This window comes from Primulina huaijiensis, chromosome 9 (genome assembly GCF_012295235.1).
Source record: "Primulina huaijiensis isolate GDHJ02 chromosome 9, ASM1229523v2, whole genome shotgun sequence".
NCBI lineage: Eukaryota > Viridiplantae > Streptophyta > Magnoliopsida > Lamiales > Gesneriaceae > Primulina > Primulina huaijiensis.
This window is the reverse complement of record NC_133314.1, coordinates 15505689-15526377: the sequence shown is the minus strand read 5'-3', so window position 1 is coordinate 15526377 and position 20689 is coordinate 15505689. Positions and strand designations below refer to the sequence as shown.

Below are 20689 nucleotides of genomic sequence, written 5' to 3'. Positions count from 1 at the left end.
TATTAAGTGAAATGAGACATGAACATGATTGGAAAACACTAGTCGAATCAAACGAGATTAAATTTTAAAAATTTCCTCTTCCTGTTGAAATTAGATGAAATTTTTTGTATAATTTGTTTCATACTTTGTTAAGTTTTCAAGATTTAGTTACTACATATTACAATAATATTGCAGTATAGTCTTTAGTGTTGACTGATAATGGTTCGAATTTTTTGAATAACTGTGTTTCTTTGTTAGAAATTTTTAAAGAAGCAACCAAATTTTTTCTGGCATTAACTACTCTACTTCAATCATGTTTCTACCTTTGTTTTTCAATATGTTTTATAAATTAATTGAATACTGTGTTGATGTCGTTATGCATGATTTTGTTTCAAATATAGAAAACAAAATTTTTAAAAATTTGGAGAATATTCTAATTGTGCATGGCTTAGCAACATTACTTGAACATAGTAAAGTCAAGGTGAGCTAGACATGTTTTTTGAATATTTTACTAAATTTCTTCGGAAAAATTTTGACAATCAAAAGAAGTCAATCATGTATTTTCTCCGACAATTGTTTGATTTGTATTGTAGTGAACAATGTGAACCAAGTGTGCAGCCAGAGGAGATGCCGACAGGGAAAAGAAAAAGTAGAGCACTCAATTTCTTTCAAAGTTTGAAACGAAAAAAGTTCAACGGAAAACCGGCGACAACAACAAATTAAGATAATAACTAAATTTATCTAAACTAATATGTTGAGACTATAGATAATTTCAATGTTCTTGATTGATGAAAAATAAATTCTTAACTTTATCCAATGTTAGCGGAAATTGCAAAAGATGTTTTAGTTATTCAAAGTTCAAGTGCTACTTCCGAATCAACATTTTCAGCATGTGGAAAAATAATTGGTGAACAAAGAACTAATTTAAAACCAGAAACATTTAGCATGCTAACATGCCGACTAGATTGGTTTGCAACCGAAAAATAAAATTGGACCGCTGGAGCGATCGACGAATTTCAAAGCTCAAGCTTCGGCGCAAATCTAGAATATTCAAAATAAATCTTGATAAATTTTAGATGTTCAATTGTAAAAACATTATCCCAAAATGGGGGATTAGTTTGGGGATAATCCCATAAATTTTCTAAAATTATTCACAAAACAAAGCAGCAAAAAATATTTTTTCTTTTCTTTTTTCCCCCACAAAATAAAGAAAACCAAACAAATGCCACCAGACGTTAAACATCAGTCCATGGTGTCCAGTACCCAGTAATTCTAGAGAATTGTCGGAAAACCTACGCATACATTTCTCTTTTCCCTGTGGGAGGATCTAATTCTATGCCCCAAAACCACCCGAGGACAGTATGTACAATCGTTGAGGCCGTATATACGATCTCGATTATCAACAAATTATCTCATCTCTTCAATGTCACCACAATGATTCAGCTCTATTTATATATTGTGACTGACCAACAAGGCAACAGCAACGACTTCAGGTTGACATACACTTCAGGTTGATATACAATTGTATATCAACGGCATGGAAGATTCAAGAAAAACACAGCAGATTGAAGTTTATCATTTTATCTTTCAGTTTGTTAGCATTTTGAATAAATTTTGTCTTCCAGTTTGTTAGGTCCATAACTTGATCGTACTTGCACACGAGGGACATAAAAACACAGATAAGAGTCTTCGCTACCCAATCTTCAATCGACTCCGACACCAATTTAGTGACCATCTTCATCATTAACATCACCATCAACTTCGTCAAAGTCCTGCCGGGGCATAAATTTATTCAAGTAAGAATCTAAATTTACTTCAAGACGTATCTCAGATTACATAAAAACACCATATTCCGGTTGATTGTGTATGAATGATTTCGAAATTTAAATATGCTGAAATCACTGGGACAAGCAACACATTCAAAACGCTCAAACCAGAGATCGGCACACCCTAATTCATAACCAATATCATATCTCAACATTGTATCACCACAGATAAACTATCAGATATCAAGAAATACTATCTCAATTCTTATATATAGTCCCGACTTAAACGCTGTTGTGACTAGAATCCAAGACTTATGTTCATACAAAATCAACAATTTCATTATTAGGCTATTTGATTGGTTATAAAGAAAATATTCCACAGACAATATACTGCAATATGAAAATATCAGAAGTTTACTTTCAAGAGAGAGGCTGTTTATATCCAAAAAACATGACTTCGTATTTTAGTTAATACCCAGAAGAAGAAAACTTGAAAAAATAATTATTATGGATTTTATTATAATTAAGACTTATTAGCATCCACAGTTTTTCTAAAGAAGTAACTTAATGTGAAAGGTGGACAGATAAATAAAGCTAAAACAATAGATGGATACCTGATTAGAGAAAATGTCTGCTTCATGAGGTAGTAGGATACCACAACAATAAAAGTGCAGATGAAACACTTCAAGATCAATGCACCAATCTGAATGTTCCTACACCTCACCGAATTGTGAACCAGTTGAGATGTGCTCACTTCAACAATGGACCCTGATTCATCAACCTGTCATAAGGGGAAAAACTTAATCCATCATGTATTTTAGTCCCTTGAAGGCATTTGTAGCTCAGTTCAAGGTTTGCTAACTTCCTAGTCTCGAATACAGCTGAATAGGAACAGAAGGTTTAAGAATGGGATAGCTATTGGATGACTGATAATTTGGTGTGGAACGAATTGTAAAATTGGATTGGAAAATTGCTTGTGGTAAATTGTAGTAGGGCATATTCGATAAAACATTAAATTAATTTTAGTTTGACTTTCACATTCCATACTATGATTTATAAAATTGTTTCTCATGGATTTGATGCGTGTGTATGCATTCCATAGTTGTCCCACCATCGCAACAACAAAAATGACAAAATAAATTTATTCCATGGTTTAAAATAATTGACACTTCACCGCGTTTAATTTTCGAAATCTAACCAGGTAAACTTGGATGTCAATGCATAAGATGATGAATGGTTAGCTAAAAGAATGCTTTCATACATATAAATATTTCCAAGGTCATTATGCAAATCTAATGAAATGGGATAAGGGCGAGATGATTTTTACCTGTAATTCATTGTTTTGGTTTTTGACAACAGAGTCGGTGACCTGCCGGAATACAGAAAAAAGTGTGGTTAACATTTATACTAGCTCTGTTGGGTGTTTCTGATGGGAGAATGAGCAAGGAGAAAATTTCATCGCCCTCTAATTACTACACATGAAGGAGCATGAAGACAGAGTTGTCCAAAATTCAATTAACCTCAGATATTGTTGCCAAAGAAGACTCTGTTAAGTTGTGAGTATCAAGGGGTGCAACTTGGGCTTGTGGTAAAGTGTAAACCACTTGAAGCCTGCTCTCTTCAATCATATGAGCTACCGCCGAATTGAACTACAAAGTTAACAATTCAAAAGTTATTATATCTTGTGACCCGATTTGTATAACGCGACATGATTTTCAATGTTGGGATGAAATATGGTGCTTGCTAGCATCATCTCAGATCACCAGCTTTGAAATAACATTCCACATATCATAACTACAAATATAAAATACGAAGTAGAGCACCGATTTCAAACAGAAGATTTTGATTGCTAAAGCATGAGACAAAATGAGCATGGGAGTATGAACCCATATAACAGATCAGAATGGTATGAACTCAAATTATAGATACCAAATTGGGAGCATCTTCTTTGGTTGTACCAGGCCTTGCAATAACACTTTGAATCTTGAATATGTCCCTGCTCTCCCAAGTCTGCATGTTGGTGGGAGCCCTCTTTGGAGCATGCGTTGTAAACACTACAGAATTTATGCTCAAGCATTATATTTTAATTTTGCTTCGGCCAAAGAAGTTTTTATGGATCTTGAAACTAGATGTCAACAACCCAAGGGAATGAGGGAAGACTGAACTAACTACCTTAACTGAAAAAACTAAAAATTTAAGATTTAACTCTTCTAAAGATATAAATTTCCATCCCCACAATATATCCTTATAAGATAAAAGCCAAAAGAACTCGTGTGGAAAAAGCTAAAACAACCTGTAACCTCACAACATCCCCCAGGAGAAAGAATTCCAATCCAGGGCTTAACACCATACCGTCTCGATCTTGTGCATTGAATCTGAAATTTTAATGAGAAAGGGGAGCAGCAGGTAACAAGTTAGTTGGTTAGTTGCACCAAAGATATTTTTTTTCCCATATTTATACATTTTTTACAAAAAAGAGTTTGCACCAAGAAACATGGTTTAGCTTCCATCCCCTAGATTCGAGGCCGTATACAACCCTATACATCGTCCGTAACTATTATGGATAAAACTTCATTTTAGGTCCCTTAAGTATGCGGGTGCATCATGTTTTATCTTGAATTCATCGGAGTACTAAAATTATCATACAACTATTAAAGATAATCTTTTTTAGTCATTTCTTAATGAAAAAATAATAATTCCACTCTTCATTCAATCGCAGAAAGCTAATTAGTAATTATATGCTTAAATTTCTTAGTTAATGTATTAACAACATACATGAATCTAGAAAAAAGAGTAATCAAATTGTTATATGACTAGTATCATAATTATTATTGATCATTTAAATAAGACAAGTGATTATCCACAATAGTTACACAAATAATTTTTAGAGGGCTGAGATTAATCATAAGTACACAGTTATGGCACCAAAATTGGTACTCCAACTAGATAAAGTACTAAAATCCATTATCCATTGTCAACAAACAGAGACAAGAGACCTAAAAATACAACCTTCCACACATGGGACCTAGAATGAACTTTTGAAACATACCTTTAATCATGATTGTGATCAAGATGGTAACCCAATAAAGCAATAATATGTTAAAAATAAATAACGTTGATTCTATATTCGACTGAAATCACCATCATCATAAAATACAAATATAAGAACATGTGGAGCACCTTAAAAGCGACATGTTTCTCAATCGTATTCCTCAATCTGATCGAAGAAGATAACTGCTTGTGCCCCTCAACTGATGAAACCAAGAACAAAAATTGGTCAAAAGTCCAAAACCCATCTGATCAAATTTCCAATCGCATTAGTAGACAATTGAAAAACTTACACTGAAAAATCAGCTCCGAAGTATCGGGATCCAGCAACACAGCCATGCCACTTAATTCTCGCTACTTGGGCTCTCTGGGGTTCGAAATTGGGGAAATGTATGCTAAAAAAGAAAAATAAAATTGAGGAAAACGATTGTTCAAAAAGAAATGAGCAAATGGCAGAATGACAACGATGGGACAGTATAATTATCAAATCCGACGTCGACTTTGAATGGAATTTAAGAATGGTTTTAGCCTTTTAGGTTGCATACATTTCAAATGAAATTTACATATATCTATTTGATGTTAATTATCATCATTTCAAATTCATTTAAATTTATTTATTCTATTCTGTTTAATTAATTAATATGCTAATTGGATCTATGGATTTGAATTTGTATGAGGACTTTCAAATTTGAAATTATAGATTGAATAATGAATTTAAAATTAAAGCAACAAATTATATATAACTAGTACAATTAAGGAGATTATTTTATTAAAAAAATAGTTGACCGAGATTATTTAATCAATTCTTCCCAAATAAATATAACAATGGATTTCTTGTATGTATTTGAAATCAAAATTCATTCAAATACTTCAATCCAAACGCAACATAAAACTATAATCGAAATTCATGGATTTCAAATTCATCTCCACAAATACAACCTTATGTTTCTAGCGCGTGTTTTTTTCCCTAATGATAAAAGACCCAAAAATATAATTTCAAAACTTTGATTTTGTGCGGATTTGCCTGATTCAAAATGTACCGATTGAATATGAAAATAAATGTCAATCGCTTTGGGTTCACGACTCGACATTCGGAATGAATTTCGTTGGGAAAGGTGACACGCCGTGGACATAAATACATTTATTTTTAGAATTATTAAAATTATAATTTATTGCTAAAGTTTGCTTAAATGACAATATTTTTTTTTTTTTCTAGAAAGTTAAGAATCTCCTTGCTTGTTTATTTTTTCCTTTTTTTTTTAATGGTTGTTGATCAACCAAGTTCCCCTACTTTTCCATTGAAAACGTGGGCTTCTTCCCATCTTGAGTCCTCCTATATTGTGGAATAAGGGTGACAATTCGGGTGGGTTTGATAGGTTAGGTCGGGTTGAACAATAGTACTATTCAAAAATTGGTCAATACGAAAACTCTCAACCCGAACTCGAACCCAAATCAACCCGATTAAGCCGATTTTGATTTTTTTTAAAAAATTTTTTAAAATAAAATTAAATAAAATTAAAAAAATAATATTTTAATTTAAACACATAATTACAAAATCTCCCTCGTATATATGATTTAAATTTGAAAGTCTAATTGTAGAAAAATATTATATATTTACTAAATCAAATAAACAATTGTTTAAAAAATAAAAAATGTTCAAAATAAATATTAAATTATGAAAATTTATGATATAAATATACAATAAATATTTTTCAGACATATAATATATAAAAATGTAGGCAATATTTATTAATTATATTTTTTTGAAAAAAAATTAAAAATTTCGGGTCAACTCGGCCAAACCCAACCCAACCAGATCATTTTTTCGGGTCAGCTATCGGGTCCAACCAGATTTGACTCGAACCCAAAAATCCGAAACTCAAACTTGATTTTTTTGGGTTGAACCGTGTCGGGTTGGCGGATCATGTTTGATTTTGACACCCCTATGTGAGAATGATAATATTATGAAAAATATTTTGAGGAGATAAAGAAATTGAGTAGTTAATTTGATTATATTGGTTTGTTATATATATATATATAAAAGGATTTTAATTTATTTTTTTAAATCTAATTGTTTAAATTTAATTTTTTGTTTAATTCCCTAACATTGTTTATTTTACTATAATACACTTTCCTGACAATGAAATTTCTCAACCACCTACTTATTTCATATGACGATCATGTGTCTTTTTTTCCCCACTATAAAACTATTTTTTTATGCCATAAATTTAAAATCATTTTTGTGTAATATTGAAAATTTTCACAAATAATTTCTCTATTTTTATGCACATCTTGAAATTTTTTTATATACTTTATTAGTTTTTTAAGAAATAATAATAAAATGTTGTTGGAATTTCGGAGTTTGACAAATTAACGATTGAAGATTGCAGAACTGATCGGCTTAACTGAACTTGTTCGAACTGAAATCACCTGAACTGAAGTTGCACGAACTGATAAATAATGTGCTAAATAATCGAAGGCAATCGAACTGATAAAAGCAAACTGAATATGTGAAGATAACTGAATTATCAGTTAAGATAGCTCAGTTATATAGTCAGCTCAACTAATCGACTATATACTCCAATAATAATCATTCGAACACGTCATCAGCTGAAGCGTAGCCAACAACCGACAATTTTTACAAAGCAAACTGTAACTTGTAGTGGGAGAGCTGCATATCAGAATGACACAGTGTACTATTGTCAGAAGAATGTTGACACGTTCAGAGAGGACAAATCAACGGATATAAGTCATTTAAATGCATTCAATATTACCGTTGAAAGCAAAACCTATAAATATCTGAAGAGTTCAGTTGAGAAAAAGACTTTGCGCACAATCATTCTGAGTGAATTTTTGAATTCAAGCTTTCAAGATTAGTTACGAAAAACCTCACACTTAACATATATATTCATAGCTTTCGGGCTATCTTTAGAGAAAAAGTACTGATGGATCGGTTCTAACACCTGCGAAGGTGCTTCAAAGTTCAAGCACAATATTCTCAATGAGCTCAATAGCTCGTGTTCTAAGAATGTAAACACCGATGAATTAAATCGAGTTTGGTGTTAAATCAAGCGGAAAATACTCGAAATAATCCTTTTTTAAGAAAACTAATTAATTTGAAAGCCTTTTAACTTGTGTAAATAGAATAACTGAAATAAGGGGAATCAGTTCTTGCATATATCAGTTCAGTTATGATGAGAACTGAACTGATAACTGCTCGAACTGATCAAATCAGTTTAAAAACAAAAGTTAAGCAGTTAAGTACATAAGATATGTTCATGGATGTTCGCTGATTTCGCTGCTTCAGTTGAGCTGGTCAGCTAGGCTCTTTATTAGTTGAGCTCTTCATCAGATGGCCAGGCTTCTGAAGGTCTTCTGTTGAACTGCCTATCAGCTGGTCAATCATTTGAACTGGTCTTTTGATATATCAAATGAACTAGTTCAGTTTGTATAATCAGTTGGCGCTTTCAGTTTGCGTCTCGATAGCTTCAGTTTTGGCTCGATAACTGATCAATTCGAATCTTGATCAGTTTCAGCTTCTGCGCACTTAGGTAAATTTATTAGAAACAAAATAACAAGTTTTGTTAACATCAAAATAAGATCGCGAACATGAAATGTTCCAACAATCTCCTCCTTTTTGACGATCACAAAACATGAGCAATTAACACAATTTATAAAATTAAAAAAAATTAAAATTTAATATTGATTCTCCTCCTTTGTGAGAATCAAAAACATTTAAGGCGATTAAAAAGAATTTTTCAGTTTGAAGGATAAGAAAACTCCCTGTCAAAAACTGAATTCAAAACGAGTTTAAAACAATTTTCAGTTCGGGGATAATTTTAAAGAAAACTCACCCTCAAGAACTGAATTAAAAATTCTCCCTTAAAAATATAATTATTTACGCGATTTAATGAAGTTTTAGCATCTTTTAATATTCAAGCAATTTAAGCAACACATTAACTGAAAATATCAGTTCAGTTACATTCAAACTAACTGGATAAACATGATGTTTATTTAATCAAATAAGTGTCCCTTGTATTATACATTAAGCACACCAACATGTGTAAGGGAATTGCTACTACAATAGCAAATTTTAAATAACATCAAACTGATTATACATACATACAAGAACTGATTATACCAACATGTGTCAGTTTATACATACAAGAACTGATTATACCAATAACGGGTTGCCTTGAATGCTTTTAAATGCTACATTGATCTTGGGTCTCTTTTTGCCAGAAGAGCAGCTAATTTGCCTTGGACATAATATTTGTGTTGTCTAACTGGTCGAGCTGACTCAAACTGGACTCAACTGATGCTGAACCGCATTGATCATCTATTTTGATCTAATATGACAATGGAGCGACGATATACTGCTGATGATTAAGCTCCTAATCATCCAACATTTCAGCTTAGCTGGATTTCGTCTGTTCATCAGCTGAACTGGTAGGCTAGAAACTGAAATCTTGTCCACCGATCATTTTAGCTATTCTGCCGTCAATTTGGACTCAAAACTTTGCAAGTTGCTAAAGCAACAAAATCCGGAGTCGAGAGAAGTTGCTACAATGTTAGTTGCAGATCCAACAATCTTCTCTCTTCCCACGGTAAACTCATATAAAATTTTTAAGAGGATTTTGAAATCCATTTTAAATAACATTTTTAAACATATTTTAAAATATCTGCTTTCAAATGTCTTTCTTAGAATAACTAGTTCTAATACTAATTGATAGATCAGTTCTAACACCTGCGAAGGTACTTCAAACACAATATTCTCAATGAGCTGCAATAGCTCGTATTCTAAGAATGTAAACACCAATTAATTAAATCGAGTTTGGTGTTAAACCAAGCGGAAAATACTTGAAATAATCCTTCTGTAGAAAGCTGATTAATTTGAAAGCCTTTTAACTTGTGTAAACTGAATAACTGAAATAAGGGGAATCTATTTTTGCATATATAAGTTCAGTTATTGTGAGAACTGAACTGATAACTGCTCGAACTGATCAAATCAATTTAAAAACAAAATTTAAGCAGTAAAGTACACAAGAAATGTTCATGGATGTTCAGAGACTTCAACTGCTCCTACGTCACCCCTTCTACCACCTCGGGTAGGATCCACTAGAAGACTTTGATTTATACAATGTCTTGTACAAACCCACTCAGCTTAGGACTTACTGTGAGGGCCCGTTATCCTAGTCACGATTTATTAACATGCAATCATGATTAATCAGTAAACGGCGGAAAAGTGAGTTAAAAATTTGCGTTTGGGACTATAAAAATTTCGGCATGACCTTCTCATAAATAGGACATACCAGAAAATCAAATACTCAAAATAAACAACATATGTCCTCAATAAACACAACAACATAAACATGTGTCAGCCAGACAAAATCATGACATATACAAACCAAAATATCATAGAGCCGACAAGGCTCGATAATACCATAATACAATCCTCCAAATATATACATATAGTAACTGGGAGACAGCAACACCACGTAGTACCTAAATACAACTGAACCCACTCTCAAGGAGCTCTGGTACTTCCTGAGGCTTCCTCTCGAGCGCCTGGAAGCGAACCACCTGTACCACCTGTCATGTCCACACAAAAGACACGACAGCCCCCTCTCGGGGGTCAGAAACCCCAGTACGAGACATCAAGAAACCACGATATATGACATAGAAATGCAATGATGACATGAATGAATGCAATGCATGTATAGGTGCAAGATATCAGGATATCAGGAATCAAACGATCGATATCAACAATCATACACATATGCTCGAGCTGGTCCACGACTCAGCAGACCGTGCCTGGGATATGGCCCAGCCTCGAAGCCAGCAACTACCTAAGCCGGACCGAATCAAGGTAGCCAAACATCTCCAGAACACCATATCATATCATATATATAACGGATCTCAACCGAAATATAACTGGATCTCAATAACAGATAGGCTCAATATGATATGCCTCTATCAGACATCGTGACAATAACTGATCTCTACGTACCTCAACTAATTTACCAGTATCTTAAATCCTCAAGAAAGTCCTGGAAATGCCAACTCAGACAAATCACCTGAATATGAATTTAAATGGTCTTATTATCTTATAAAAATTCCACAACCATTTAACTTGACTAAAGAAATCCAATTTCAACTATTTAGGCATTTTAATTCCTAAAATTCCAATATTCGCCTAAAATGCCTAAAATCAATTATAATTAACAATTCTAAGCCATCGAACTCGCTGATACTCGATTTATAGTCTCAATTTAAACATTCNTTTTACTTTTGAGGGGCGGAAGACGGCGATTTCAACAGTGAAGCCGACGGCGTTTTTCGACGGGTTTTCAGAAGTCACGATTTCACCTAGAAAGAGTGTATCAATGGATAGCTCTCCTCATGGGCTTTCCAAATATGTATTTATTTTAATTTTTTGATCACCGGTGCGGCCACAATCGAAGGTCAAAGGTTGCGAAAATGGTACAAAAGTTTGGACGAAAGTTACGGTTGAGGGGAGAGAGAAAACGTTTTGGATGATGATGATTATTATTATTTTTATTTTTATTTTTTTAAAATATATATTATTAATATTATATAAGTGTGTTTATCTTTTCTTCTTTCGGGGTTCGAAATTTGACTCGGTCTATTTTATTTCAACTCTCATGTGCTATAAAATTTAAATATGTATTTTAATATCGTCTATAAATCGATATTTTCTAATACATGTTTTAAACACACAATTTAATTATTTGGCTTAATTATTTTAAATTCCTCATTTTAAAATCATTAAACTTAATTATCGCCAAATAACATATAATTAAATCGGGTTATTACACTTACCCTACTGCCTAACTGAACTCCTAGCCTAGACTGAAACAACACTTTCCAGTCAACACTTGTTTAACGTCTATGTGTTAAAGACTACATACACAAGTTTACTGTCTTTGTGCAAGACTCACTCAACTTATTAGTAAAGCTCAATTCTCTGTATATATGTGACTGATTGTGTGTGCGTGTGTGTGTGCGTGACAATTGATATATGAATACAACACGAAAGTGTACTCACACACTGAGGGAAAAATGCTTCTAAACTAATCTGATAACACTTTGAAGTGTTCCCTCAAATCTGGGCTGATTGCTTCTGTAAGCTGATGTGCATTATGCGCGTCCTTCTTCTTTTCTTTTCTGTTTTTCCACACGATTGTATATTGATGATCTTGGTCTAGTATTTATAGAGGCAACGAGACCGTACACCAAGACTCATCAAATATGTTCGTTGCAATTTGAATCCGTTCCTCGAAGTATGTCTGTATTTTCCGACAGCCATTCTGTAACGTTTTGGCTTTAAGCTCTGCTGCAATGTCTATTATTGTCCTTTGACTGAACAAAAACTTTTCATCAATGCGCACAGCTGGATTCTATTTGAATAAGCTTGTCGTATTCTGCAAACTGATTGATTCCTAATTGATGTTCTGAAATGATCAGTTGAACTGATCTTGAACTGGTTTGGTGAAATCAGTTGGCTCGTCACTGATTTCGATGCTTCAGTTGAACTGGTCAGCTGAGTTCTTTATCAGTTGAGCTCTTCATCAGCTGGCCGGGCTTCTGATGGTCTTCTGCTGAACTGTCTATCAGCTGGTCAATCAGTTGAACTGGTTCAGTTTGGACAATCAGTTGGCGCTTTCAGTTTGCGTCTCTATAGCTTCAGTTTTGGCTCGATAACTTATCAGTTCGAATCCTGATCAGTTTCAGCTTCTGCGCACTTAGGTAAATTTATTAGAAACAAAATAACAAGTTTTGTTAATATCAAAATCAAGATTGCAAACATGCAATGTTCCAACAAGTACTAGCACCTCTCTTTGTTGTATACGATCTTTTAAGATCACTTGTGCTAAGAAAAGAATATCAGTTGCATACTGATAAATTTGTAAAGATACTAAGAGTTTCAGTTTGGCAGTGTTTAAGACCAAACTGAAGTGGATTATTACAGTTTGTGTAATTAATCAAAGTCTTTTAGTGAAATCATATCCTTGTGTTTATCACTTAACTAATTCATCCCATCAAAAAATATTTGAAAATCGTAAAGTGTTTATTCAACCCCCCTTCTAAACACTTTAACCCATCTTTTCGATTCTAACAAGTGGTATCAGAGCGGTTTCAATCTTGTTTCTGAGTACTTTTTATCCATACATCAGATCACCATGTCGTCTTTCAATAAAATCTCCATGTTCTCAAGAGAAAAATTCGATGATTGGAAGATCAGAATGCAGGCTTACTTAACTGCACGAGATGATGATATGTGATACGTCATAATTGACAGACCCATTAACATATTAAAAGCAAATACAACTATCGCCATAACTGAAAGAGCACCCCATCACATTGAAAAACCACGAGAAGAATAGACAGCTGAAGACAATAAAAAAACCAACTTGGACAATGTAGCAAAGGACATTCTGTCCAAAACATTGGACAAGATCACTTTCAGTAAGATCAAGATGTACAAAACAACCAAAGAAATTTGGGAAAACCTGATTCAGTTATGCGAAGGTAATGAGAAAACAAAAGAGAACAAACTCTCAGTCGCTGTTCAAAAATTTGATAACATCAATATGAAGACTGGAGAGTCAATGAATGAATATGATGAATGAGTCAGCAGTATTATCAATGAACTGAATGCAATTGGGAAAGTGTATTCAAATAAAGAAGTTGCGTTGAAAGTTGTTCGAGGTCTTCCCAAAGAATGAGATGTTAAGACGATGGCTATGAGAGAATCGAAATACCTGAACAAGGTAGAACTACACGACTTCTTTGACGATCTTAAAGCATATGAATTCGAACTGCAGACGAGAAAAAGAGAACCTTCAACGCCACCAGTTATAGCCGCTCTCAGTGCCATGAAACTGGAACCAACTGGTTCAGCTGAATTTGAGTGCAGTAAATAATAAAAAATTTAAAGGGAAAAACAACATGGACAAAAATAAAAATTTTATTGATAAAAACGGGCTGCTATTACATTATTTATTTCCTTTTCTACAGCATCCTGCCAGAAGGACATCCACGCGGCTAACCTTCCGGTGGAGGTCTTCATGAAGTCTTACGAGAAGGCAATCCTTCCCTACATAAAAAGTCATATTCGTGATAACATAAACATTTAAAACATGTCAAATCTTGTTTAGGGTGCTGCCATGACTGCCAACTCGATCCGGTGAAAAATGACCATTTTGCACCGAAGCCAACCAAACTCCTTAAAACAACTAAAAACATAATTATAAACATTTCTTAGAGGTAATCTTGAACCCTTTCCGTAAATTGTACGATTCGTTTTAAAACTTGGATCGGGGTCTCGGTTTTAATCCGAATCAACCCGAAACTTAATCAAATTTTTCTCAACTTAAACCGTGACTCAAACCTACACAACCAGTCCCTTAAACACATTTTCCAGACCCCTTAGGACCTACGAACCACGCCTAAAAGTTTCTGGAATTTCCAGCGCGTACAAACCATAACCCTAGTTGCCTCAATCGTTTATTCGATCCTAGACCTAACCATCGAGGACCAAACCTGAACCAAATCTCCCTAGCCCACCTCTGGACCCTCATTGACCGACTTAACCCAAACCCTCAGCCCCATGCATGCTGTGGAGTGCAACAACCTGATAGCCCCCTCGGGCGAGCCAACCGAGACACCCCTCAGCCAAACCTCTTCGATCGGCTTCAAGACCACGACCAGCTGTTCACGGCCCTCTCCTAGCCCTGTCATGGACCCAAGAGGGTCAGCCTCCTGACTGGAATCGAGCCACGCACAGCTTCAACACCCTAATCTCCCGATATAGCCACATCTGAGTCCTACAACCAAGAAGTACCGATCGGCTCTCACAAATTCTCGACCATTAACCGACTGCAGCCCCTTGACACCTTATTCCTCGACTGTACAGCCCCCTAGGATCATGACTCGGCAGCCCCTTACACGAACACAAAGAAAACGTGAGTTACATGATAATCAAAGCATTTTTTTGTGACTAAACGTTGCACAAACGATACAATATAAAAGATGCAAGAAAACCTTATGCAAACACACACACCAGCATATACATAGCGTGAATGATGAGAAAAAGGGATACATGGCGTGCCTTAGCGATTATGTGCTCGAAAACTTAAAGATATGCGCGTAGGACTTGCGCCTAAAAGGCAGGAAATGAACTTTTCTTGAAAAACCTTGAAGAACTCGAGATGGCTGCTGAGGAACTCACGAAAAAGATTTTGCTGCTGATAGGGTTTGATAGGGTAGAGTTTAACTAGAAAACATTAAGCACTAATGGGCCTTTAATGAAAATTAAAGGATAAAAAGGGTTTTGGGCCCATTAATTAATAAAATAAACCCGTCAAGCCCAAAACACTCCCGAAAAATATTTCGTTTAGGAACATTTTTGAAAATATTGCCAGCACCCTTCAAAAGTCATCTGAATCACTAAAATTTGCGTATTGGTTAAAAATATGACCCGATGGGTAAAAATACCCTACCAAGGCCCATTTTCAAAAATCATACTTAAATACACCACATATTAAATAATTAAAAAAATTATTAAATAAAAACATTTTCCTGATTATCCCCGGTCTCCATTACTCGTTCGAGCGCGAAATGCAACTTAAAGCCCTAATGCTTGAAACCTTAACAAATAATAAAATAAACACCTATCCATGCCATGATCATGCATTCAATGCATAAAAGTCATTAAATACATTATTTAAATAAAACCCTAGATTGCATACAGTCATGTTACGTAGTTCGAATTTTCTAGATCTTACACTCCTGCTTTTTAAGGAGCATCAGGAGGTAGACACATTCATCTGTTAAGATGTCTGAAGTATGAGCAACGCAGAGGCGTCGCTTATACTTGTTTTCAGTTGCCACGAGGAAATTGAAGGACTGCAGTTTCTGGATCTTTGTCCAGGTAGACATTGTCTTCTAAAAGTCATTATCTTAAATTTTGATCTTCCGAGCTGCATCGATCGACAACTTGAACTCCTCCGCAACGTCCAGTTGTTGAGAACTGCTAGCTCTGTCCATCTGCTGTTGCCTTGTATTATCTGCTGAATTAGTCAAGTGATTTTGTGCCTAATTAATTTGTTCTTATTTATAGACTGAAAACCATATGAAGAGGCGCAATTATTATTTTTGACAGGAGAATATGAAGAGACTTCTGTCAGCAAACGACGATTCATTTTCCAAAGATGAGATCATTTAATATTTAATGCATTCATTAATGGGGAATGTTGAATTAAAATTGGTTAACTGATAAGACAACTATCAGCTGGTCTTATACTGCACTGATTTAGTTTCCAACTGATCATTCAATTCTCAACCTAACTGATCTTATCACACACGTTAACTGGTTATCGATTCAGTTGAAGTTCCATAGTAAATTTTGTGACTTTCAAAATATTTTATTTCAATATTCATATGAAGTACACGTGTCTTTATTCAAATAAATCCCTGACTGTCACGTGTCCCAAAATTTGAACAAGTCACAAACATAAATAATTGTGCCGCCTCCATTTAGTTTACTTTACTCTATCTCTCAAATATTCAAAATCTCAGAGAAATCTTTTTGTAGGAAAATCAACGAAAATGGCAAGCCAAATCCCAGCCTTCCTTCTCAACGCTATGGTTATTGATTTCGATTCAGTCCTCTCTATTTTCGATGAGGCTGTAAGGAGCATATTTCAGAAGTTGGACTCTGCGGGATTGAAGAAATTTTTAGGGTTGGCGACCCAACTGATTTATCTAAAATAAATCCAAGAGATTTATGCCAACAGTACTATTTCTGATGACAGCAAGATTGTCATGACCGTCAATAATCAGTCGCTGATCGTGGATGAAGACTTTTTCAGCAACCTCTTTCAACTGCCAACTGATAGCTTATCTCACTTCTATGAGATAAAGCTATCTGATATTGAGAAGATGCATACTTTATTTTCTGCTGATGGGAGAAAGATCAAGGTGTCTGATCCCAAAAAAGAGCTGAAGCCAGAGATACAACTGCTGGCAGATATCTTCGCCAATGGTGTTCTCGCCAAGGCAGGTTCATAACGCTGCCATCACCCTTGAAAAATTCCAAGTTATGACAGCAATAATGACCGGCAGAAGATTGAACTGGTCTACCGTTATTTTCAACATTCTGAAGAACATGGTTCAATCTTCGAAGCAGTCGAATAGTTTCGCTTTGCCGCTCAGCTATTTGCTGAAAAATTATGGTCTGGTGGATGACTCAACTGAGTAGTCATCTAAGTTCAAGGTGTTAAACGCCAAAAATGTTCAGCCACCAAAGACAAAGCTGGACATTTCACCGGAGAAGTTCACCAAAATTAAATAGGAGATTGGGATGATGACAACTCTCAAATCCGTGAAGAAGGCCAGAACCAAAGACTTGGTGAAGAAACTGACAATCAAGAGGAAACAGATTTTTAGTGATAGTGAATCGGAGAAAACACCATCTCCAAAAATTGTGAAGAAGCCAAGGTATCAGAAGACTAAATCAGTTGCTGTTGAAGTCATTCCGGCTGAAAAGCTGATGCCAATTGGAGCTGAACCACCCTTAACTGCTATACCTATTCGGGCAATTCTAGTTGTACAATCCACTGAAGAGACTCAGCGGGAGAAACTAACTGATCCTCCAATGAAAATAGTCACCGAATCTGGTGAAAAGCTGAAACTTGTTGGAGTCCGAGAACCATCTATCACTGTCACCAGACCAACTGTACTGCCAATCGCTCCACCTAAATGCGTGGTGATACGTGACAAGGTTGATGCAACTACTTCTGGGCTGAATATCTCTCATGCCCTAACTGATCCGAAAGGCAAGGGCTAGATGATTGAAGAGCTCATGCCAACCAACCCGATTCAGACTCATATTGATCTCATTTGGAACGAAATAAATGAGTTCGCTGAATCGAAGTTGGAACATTTTGATGAATGAGTCAGATTTCGGACTGAAGTGTTTGTCATGCGATTAAAGAAGAAATCAGTTTTAAATGAATTAATCGCTCTGGAAACATTGGTCCTGAAGATAGTAAAGGCTGTCACCATCGCTCAGGCACTGGAGAGGAGATCTTATTTCTTTGATCTGATGCGCGTGAAGAAGCTGGATGAAGTAACAGCTCAACTAAAATTGAATTATGATCCGATCAGTCCAACTGCTTACAATGACAGAGCCGTCTTCCAGCAGCTGGACTCATATCTCTTATCTTTGCAAATGAAGATCAAAACATGGGAAGTGGATCAACAATTGTATATACCAGTTGATTCCCAAAGCCCAATATTTGTGGAGCAGGCTCAGCCATCTGGAGTTCAGTCAGAGCCGTCCAATCAGTTGAACCTTGAAGAAGCTGGCCAATATTGACGAAGTTATCCAATCAGTTGCCACTGACATCCAGCTGAACCTTGAATCTGCTCAACTAGATGAGACAGTTGAAGACCAGAGCTTATTAGAACAACTAGCCTCAAAGGTTATGTTGGAAAATATTGAAGCAATGGTTCAGTCAACTGCCATGACTGACCAACAAAATAAAGCTGAAACGGCCCAGTTGCACCTTGAACAAATGGTTGATTTACAAGTGCCAACTGATGTGCCATCTAGCTCAACTGCTGCTCAACCTTCTACCTCAGTTCAAGATCCTCAACAGGAAGCAGTTGAAGAAATTGTCACAAAACTAGACCAAACTGAGACTGAATCACCACATTTAGCCATGGTCATTTTCAGTGAAGAAGACAAGGGCAAAGCACCAGCTACATCTGAAATCTTGTCTCCTGAAATACCGATGGCTACTGACCTCATGCTTGAAGAAATTCAGTCCAGTTTGCACAATATTATTTCAACTGTCTCTGATATGAAGTCAACCGAAATGTTGCACACACTTAAGATTGATTCTATAAAGGAGAATACAATGAAGAACCTCAAGCATGTTAGAAAAGATATCACTTCACTATTTCTCCTCGTAGATCAACTGAAGAAGGACAGAGTGACAGTTCCAACTCTCTTCCGAACTCAAGACATGCTTGTAAAACGGATTGACTTCGTGCAAACAAGTATGGCAAAGCGCATGGATTTGATGCAGGAACAGATGTTGAACGCCATATCACAAGTCAGCTCTGAAGTCCGCCTTCTATCGACCCATGTTGGTGTTGACAAAAAGGGGGAAGAGGAACAGCAGCAGCAATCTAATAAAAGACCAAGTCAACCAACTGATCAAAAACCTGCTTACAAAAGAGCAAAGTAATAAATAGCAGTCAAGATCAGTTAGAAGATAGTCTTTATTCTTTCATTCTTTGATTTGTACGAATCTATACAGTGGAAGAGTATTTTTCGCAAAGATCAGTTTGAAGACAATTCTTTCATTCTTTCATTCTTTGTACGAATCTGTACAATGAAAGATTATTTTTATCTACAAAAGTTCAGTTCATATTCTTCTTCACTTTATATTTTCCAAAGTGTGACTTGAGCATCAGATGAGATACGTAAGTGCACACCTCCACCCTCTTTTAACGTTTATTCTTTGGTTTCAGGTCAACAGATTGTTCAGATCTTCAAACTTGGGGTATTTGGTTCACCAGATTAATTAGCATCTTCGTGTGAATTCGAATATTTGATATTTACAAAGTTTAAAGCTGAATAATTGTTGCATCAAAAAGGGAGCTAAAAACAAACAAAATTTGGTTCAAAAGTTTAATGGCATGATTAGATGAGATTTGCACTTTACCAACTAATGATTCCAATGTCCCCATTTAGAGATTGATGGCCGAAATATTAAAGACAACTTTGATATTATTATATACAATCTGATTGTTTGCCCCTACTCCCCAACGTTGACAATCTACCTGCAGCCTAACAAGTTACATCTCATGTTTGAGCTCCATTTTTTGAGTCAAAATTTTTTTCCAAAGTCAGTAACCGAGTCAGAAATACGACTCTACCCGAGTTAAAATTTTAAAATCTAAAATCCTTTAATATTTTAAATTGATCTACCCGGGCTAACATCAAATTTATCCAAAATTATACAAAAATCTACATATAAATTTTAAAAAAAAACCCGGGCGGAAAGGAGTGTGGCTCCGCTAGCAACAATCCTATTTTAATACTGGCAGATCGTGAACCATGCCATATCTTGTTATTTCCTCATCTATATCAGTCGTCGGGCACGAACTAATAGGAAGGATTTTAGCGCCCCTCTCTATACTAGATAAAAGCAGAACACGCCGTCACCTACAGTTTTTTCCTCTGCCCGTGACTTCTACTAATTGAAAAAAAGGCGGGATCATCATAAGTTAGCTCCACTTTTGTTGAACTGGTTTATATCCCGGAGAATACATTCTCATGGTCGAACTGTCACCCAACTTTTAACCCAAAAAAAAAAAGTAAAATTGTTAAATATTTTATTTGAATAAATGAGAAAACTTCATTAATGGCGTGATTGCATACTTTCAATATGTGTGTTTCGACATTTAACCCAAGTTCACTTCACACGACTTCACTGGTCCACACCATATTTAATCTTCTATTCAAGTTGATGTCTAATATTTTATTGGTAGGGGTCGAATATAGAAATCATATAACCCTATAATAAGAGTAAGACGTCTTCAAATTTTCTTAATTAATTAGTGAGATTATATTAAAACTATCCAAGAAATATTAATACAAATATAAAAGTAATGAGATAATAAAACTAAAAGACTATTTTGTAATTATTCGAATTAGTGGAATGGACGAGGGTTTTGGTCAACAGTCATGAGTTTGATTTCTTATCAACAATTTTCTTGACGAGATTGTCATATTAGTGTGGTCTGCAAGCTACTGCGTTAGCTTTGAAATTTAACTAATACACATCGAAATATAA

General features: G+C 35.2%; 1 protein-coding gene across 1 annotated transcript; it reads right to left on the bottom strand.

The window, feature by feature from the left end:
• Window positions 1–1364: 1364 nt before the first annotated feature.
• On the bottom strand, window positions 1365–5296 carry LOC140984172 (uncharacterized). The gene is made up of 8 exons (XM_073451411.1): window positions 5087–5296; window positions 4926–4996; window positions 4039–4120; window positions 3675–3799; window positions 3266–3394; window positions 3073–3114; window positions 2360–2526; window positions 1365–1751 (listed from the first exon to the last, which is right to left on the bottom strand). The coding sequence occupies exons 1-8, from the start codon at window positions 5130–5132 to the stop codon at window positions 1526–1528; spliced, it is 888 nt and encodes a 295-aa protein (XP_073307512.1). The 5' UTR covers window positions 5133–5296; the 3' UTR covers window positions 1365–1525.
• Between the last annotated feature and the right edge of the window lie 15393 nt (window positions 5297–20689).